Genomic DNA, 6,478 nt, shown 5'->3' on the forward strand with positions numbered 1-6,478 from the left:
AAATCAAGAAAAAACTTCCATTCACAATTGCCACAAAGAGAATAAAATACCTAGGAATACAACTAACAAGGAATGTAAAGGACCTCTTCAAGGAGAACTACAAGCCACTGCTCAACAAAATAAGAGAGGACACAAACAGATGGAGAAACATTTCATGCTCACGGCTAGGAAGAATCAATATTGCGAAAATGGCCATACTGCCCAAAGTAATTTACAGATTCAACGCTATCCCCATCAAGCTACCAATGACCTTCTTCGCAGAACTGGAAAAAAATCACCTTAAACTTCATAGGGAACCAAAAGAGAGCCCACATAGCCAAGTCAATTCTAAGCAAAAAGAACAAAGCAGGAGGCATCACACTACCAGACTTCAAACTCTACACCATTTTGCTTCTTATTTTTACATTCGTCAGGTTTAAGTAAAACACTGCATTACCCATACAGCTGGTTTAATATTTGCAAAACATACAAAGTTACAAAATACAGGTGCATACAAAAATACAAAATACAGGTGTAAAAAATACCATAGGAAACATTTTCCCAATTGCAAAACATATCAAAATATATAAACATGTACGAAACATTTTATTGGCTGCTGGTGCTTGGCTGCGGATCGTTGATGTCGTCATCTGAGGCAGCAGTTGGGGTTACCAGAGTTGTTTTTTTCATAAACATGGTGAGCTTTGTCTGAATTGTATGTTTCTTTTTTTCTTCACAAATTTCATTATACGGATGAAACACATCATGCGCCATCCGTTCAATCCTTGCAAATCGTTCGATGTTTGGGTCCATTGCTTCGAAATGTATAAGAAGTTTATTGGGAGGGGTTTGATGAAAAATATCCAAGACACAAAACACAAATTGCTGTACCAAGTCTGGGATAACAGTTGAAATGGTGCACACAGAGATGGTAGTGCTGCCGGAAGCTGGTCCGCACTGTCGTACGCCCAGCTGGGCAATGTTTGCGCTGCCAGACACGGAGCAGTTGTGGCTAACGATTGTGGTCATAAAGTCGAATGGTCATAAGTTGCATAGGTCATAAGTCGATCGACACCTGTATACCCACAAAAATCCACTTTCAATCACATGAACATTAAGGGGCAGGTTGATGCAAGCTGAGGGGCTGCTTATTTCGAACTTTCTGGGAAAGGCGTGGTAATTTCCGGGCCTTTGCCATGGCTTCTGCAAGCTGTCTTGGTGCTGCTGTGAGTGTCTTGCGCTAACGAGCAATGAGGGCAACCAAGGATCACCTTCGTCTCATCTGCTGGTTTCTACTATTTTTTTTGTTCTTTCACTTCATCCCATCTGGACCAGATCCTGTTTTGGTCATCAGGGCTGTGGGCAGAAAACAAGACCTGCGGGTCTCCTACCTCAGAATGAAGGGTCTTTTTCTACAAAATTGTGAAAGATACAGTTTGACTGGCCTGGAGGGGTCTATTGGGTGACTGTGATTTTAGGTATATCCAGAAAGGTCCCTCAGCACAGCCACTGTGAACTCCTGGCAGGATTAGAAAGCAGCTCGGGAGCTGGGCAAACCCACAGGCATGTCTGCCTGGATATGGCAGAGCCAGTCCACATGCTCGTGTCTGGGAGGCTCTGCGTGCCCCCTGCTTGGGGAAGGATGCACAGGAAGCTGCCCGGGCTGTTCTGACTCTCAGCAGTTCTTCCTGTTGCCAGAGGAATAATAAGCACAAAGGAAGACAGACATAGACAGGCTCCGTCAGGCTAGATTTGCTTTTTTCACAAACACGTGTGTAATGCTCTTTGTCCTAGAGTCTGTTCTGAGCACTTGAAAGATGTTAACTCTCAGTCTGCACATCTGCCTATTGGGGCAGGTGCTGCCATACACCTTTTTATTACATGAGGAAACCCAGGAACAAAGAAGCTGGGTAATGTGTTCAAGGTCACAGCCATAGAAAGCAGATGTGGGACTCAAATACAGGCAGCTGGGCTCCAGGGTCTGGGCACTTGCGGAGGACACATTAAAAAGCAGCAATCCTCAGTACCAACTCTGTGGGCGCTGCTGTCGTGGATCTGGGGTGCATAGCTGTGCCTCTGAGTTGAGGTCCTGGGACCCTGTTTTGTGAAACTTGGGTGAGCCTGGATGTCCCCTGCTGTGGGGGTCAGAGTGGATGACAGATAGCGCTGTGAACACTGTGGCTGAGGAAGTGAGTTCAGACTGTGTCTGGACACAGAGCCACTGCCTGGGGGCTCCCCAGTGTCAGCTTCCTCTGGTTGCTGTCGCTGTCCACAGGTGGGAGCTCCAGCTCTGTGCCTCAGTGACAGCCTCAAAGGCACTGCAGGCATGGCCCCTCCTCGCTCCTGCTCCTTAGCCCTGCAGAATGGGTGCTGCCTGGCAGCTACTTTGAGAGAACACAGACTTCTCTGAGCCTAGAAGCTTCCCTAAAACCAGGCAAGCCAGGCTCCTGCAGAAGGGGCTGTGGGTCCATAGAGTCAGCGCTGCAGAGCTCTTCCCCCGGCCCTGACTGCTGGCGAGGACGATGCAGGATGAGCTGCAGGGAAATTTCCATGTGTGTTTCCTGAGCGGACTGTAACCTCCCTGAGGGCCAGGCTGTGTCATTACTGGTGCATGACATAAGGTCACTGAAGAACCACTGAAAGAACCATTTTCACTGTAACCCAATGTGCTAGATGAGTCAAAAGATGGAGGCTCAGACAAGTAGCTCCAATGATGAAGGCATGGGGGACAGAGCCAGAAATGGGGCACAGGCTGGCCGACTACAGATGGGCCCACCTCAGCCCTGATCAGGGTCCAGGAAGACCCTTATCTCTGAGCCTTAATTTCCCATCTACAAAAGAGGGTTGGGGCAGCCCTGCTACACTCTCTGTGGTGATACTCTGTGCAGACAAGATCATGTCACTACATGAATGTAGCATTTGTTGATCATGACATAGCATCTGGCTTACCCATTTTCACATATGCGCACACACACACACACACACATGAACACACACATATGCACGTATACCGCTCGGGCCAAATGGACCACGTGGACAGGATTGCAGGTCCTGTTTGGCTGAGCAGGAGAGGGATGTGTTCCAGCTGTGGGCCCCCTCCTCCCTCTGCAGGGCAGGCAGGCAGCTTTATTGAAGGGAAGCTCACAGCTCTGCTTGGTGTGAGAGAGGAGGAAATGCCAGATTAGAGGGCCCAGTTCTTTCCTTGTGAGCCTCTAACTTGGATGGTGATGTATGATGAATTATTGATCTGACGAGGCTTCCAAAATTGCTGAATCAGAGCGCAGACACCTGCTGCTCTGCTGTTGGCCTGGGCCATTTGAAGTCAAATCCACCCAGCACAGCCCCCACCGAAGATTCTGTTTTGCTCTGCGCACATCAGGTCCATCGTTAATTATCTATTCAGCTTCACTGCAAGGACGTGAAAGGAATCCTAACACCTAGGCCAGAGCTTGTGAATCTGCTGGTTTTGCTGCAAGAACGTTCTTTCCTCTCCCTGCCCCCAGACCCCCATGCCATATGGCCCACAGTCCCTGAATAAGCAGACCCAGTCAATGGGTCGGATGTACAGGTGAGCGTTCCCACGCTTCCACTGGGCAGCACCAGGCTGACATAGCAGTAGACGGGGCCGGGAGACAGCGTTTCCCACTAAACATGGGCCCAGGTAGGGCTCCTGTGAACCAGAGGAAGCTGGAGACAGCTTGCTGCGGTCACTGGGGCAGGGGATGTGTTGGGGGGCGGTGGGAAGGGGCATAGTTAAGAGCTTGGAAGCCTAGTGGTCTCATCAGAATGGGGACGCACATGGGGTCCCCGGAGCTGCCCTTTTCAGGCCCTCCCCATCTTCCACCTTGGGCTTGAGCCCCAGGATTCTGACTGTTTTCACGCTCTACATGAGCTCACCCTCTCAGAATCACTATCAGCAGTGACGAAGCAGACAGGCTCCCACTAAACCCATTACTGCCAAGGTCTGTGGAACTGGCTCCCGGTTCAGATAGTACCCCCTAGAGGTATTAGAAGGTAAATAGGCTGAAGCCCCCCCACCTCCTCTCCTCACCCCCATCCCCTCCCTCATCACTCAGGCCAGAAACGTCTTCACAGAGAGATGACCCGGGCCCTGGATGCTAAGCTGGAGTTTTCTGGGTGGAGATTGGCAGAGGAGGACTGTGTAGGGTTCTAGCAGAGATGAAAGAGCAGATATGAAGCTTAGAAAATGTTTCTGGGGTTTGTGCACAGGGTGGACCTGAGGCGGGAGAGGTTCCGGAGAGGCGGAGATGGCGAGGAGAGGGCTGTCGGGAAGGAGGAGGCGGTTATGGCAGCCCCACGGCGGGGCAGCTTAATACGCAGAGCAGGCACCTCTGGCTCACGTCACAGATCAGGGTGGGTGTTGAGCTGGAGCCTGCCCAGGGTCCTCCCACCTGTGGCTTTGCCACCACTTGGAACTGGAGATGGGGCTGAAGGACAGAAAGAGTGAGAACAGAGGCTCGGGAGGTTTTCGTGGCTGGGCACGTGTCCCTGACATCCATATTTTGCCAGTCGTGCAGCCACATCTAGCAGAGAGGCGGGAAATGTGATCTCGCTGGGTGCCCAGAAGAACAGGAAATGAGCTTGATGAACTCCTTGCTGCTTTCACCCCAACGACTGGAGATAAGGACCTATCCTCAGGCATTGGCCTTGGGGCTGGAGAAGAGGGGACAAAGCTAGGAATATGGCTGAGCATTTGAGGAGATGAGGCGGGAGAGCTGGGGTGACTCCAGGTTGAGCAGCCCGGCTGTTGGGGATGTCCTGACTTGGGCCAGGCTAGATTTTCATGAACTCTGGTCATTTTGTCACACTTGTGTTTAACCCACTCACTATTATGTATTTAATGCATTTCTGTAACTCAGCTCACATGTTAATTAGCTTTTGGCTTTATGATCAGCTAAGCAATGGTATTTGTGCAATCATGGATTTGATATGCTTGTTATTATGTTTTGAAATATACGATAAAATGGCCATCGACTCAAATAAATATGTGTCCTGATACCACCAAAATCATCTAATGCTGCAGGGGTCAGTGAACTTCCTGTCAAGGGCCAGAGTAAATCTTGCAGGATTTGAAGGCCAGTTCCCACAGCTCAGCCCTGCCATTGTTCCATGAAAGCAGCCACTGATGATGCACAAATAAACGGTCTTGGCTGTGCTCCAGTAGAACTTAATTTACAACAGCAGTTGGTCTGCCGGATTGTCCCCTGGGCTGCAGCCAGCCAGCCCCTGTACCAGGGAGTGTGCACCGCACTTGGTGAGCAGTGAGGGGGGGACGTGGAGGAGGAGATGCAGGTTGTGGGCCAAACCGAGTGGTTTCTAGGATGCTGAGTCTGAAGTCTCTGTGGACGTCCTTGGGGAGCTGTCTGGTTGGGATTCCACTCTGGATGCGACCATAGGAAGTGTCACCTAGAGAGATGATGACTGGGACATCACCATTGGTTAGGGATGGACGAAGCCATGGCCTGAGCATGGACTGGGAGACTGGAGGGCAGTGGTCTGAGGAGCCATGTGGGTGAGAAAGGCGTGGCAGGGAGGGCTGGCCACGTTTTCTTGGGAGGAGGCTGTGAGGTAGGAGCGGATTGAAGGATAGACCTGAGCACATTTGTGGGTCATGAGAAAGGAGCCCACGGCAAGAGGCCACGTAAAGATGAAGAGAGAGGGGACGGTTGTCCAAACGAGGGTCTGGGGGTTAATGGAAGGGGAGGTGTCCAGGGCACAGGACAGGGAAGGGTGAGCCCTGAGGAATGAATCTCCAAGAGGGTGGGAGCAGGTGGTGAGTCCTCCTGAAGGCTCCTGTCATACTGCCTGGGGCGGCCACCACTGTGTCACAGTACCCTGTCAGACTAGAAGGTGGGCTCTCTCCCTTCAGCATGGCTGCCACTTCTGGGACAGTACAAACTCCCTGCATCAGCCGAGGACACAGGGCCTGAGTGCTGTCACTACTGCACTGAGGTGTTCCTTGAATCATACCTACAGAGATGAGCTGGTTATGGAAGCATGTGGCCTTTACCCTCTCTTTCCCCTGCTTTTCCCCAGAAGCTCCATGTTGGGGATGTGCTGGAAGACGACCCCAGCTACCTGCCTCATGTCTGCAGTGAGGTGGGGGAGTGTGGAGGGGCCCCATCCCTCAGCTCTCTGGCCAGCTCAGAACAAGAGCTGCCTCCTGATTAGCTGGACTCTTTGGGCTCAAAAGCGACGCCATTCGAGGAAATACATTCAGAGTCAGGCGTTCCTTTCTAAAACTGCATATTTTGGAGAATTGAAGTAATTCATGGAGGGGAATCAGTATTCCAGGATTTTTCACCTTTGTTCTTCCTTTCCCTCCTTAAAAAAAATATTGCCTTCTAGTCTTAGGATGAGGACATACTATTAGTGTGAATTAAATGCTTGGATATTCTCAGACCAACCGCCTTGAACCAAAGCAAAACCACAAGTTATGCTGTCTTAAAATTTGATTTGTCATATTTTCTAGACAAAC

At 50.6% G+C, this 6,478-nt stretch overlaps 1 protein-coding gene across 1 annotated transcript in view; it reads left to right on the plus strand.

Annotated features, from left to right (window-relative positions):
* CDH26 (cadherin 26) overlaps positions 1-6,240 on the plus strand; it is a 61,359-nt gene extending 55,119 nt beyond the window's left edge. The window contains 1 exon segment of the mRNA XM_037729591.1: positions 6,037-6,240. Within this exon segment, the coding sequence (XP_037585519.1) occupies positions 6,037-6,240 (204 nt within the window).
* Positions 6,241-6,478: the final 238 nt, after the last annotated feature.

The sequence above is a fragment of the Cebus imitator genome, unplaced genomic scaffold, assembly GCF_001604975.1.
Source record: "Cebus imitator isolate Cc_AM_T3 unplaced genomic scaffold, Cebus_imitator-1.0 Scaffold311, whole genome shotgun sequence".
Classification (NCBI taxonomy): domain Eukaryota; kingdom Metazoa; phylum Chordata; class Mammalia; order Primates; family Cebidae; genus Cebus; species Cebus imitator.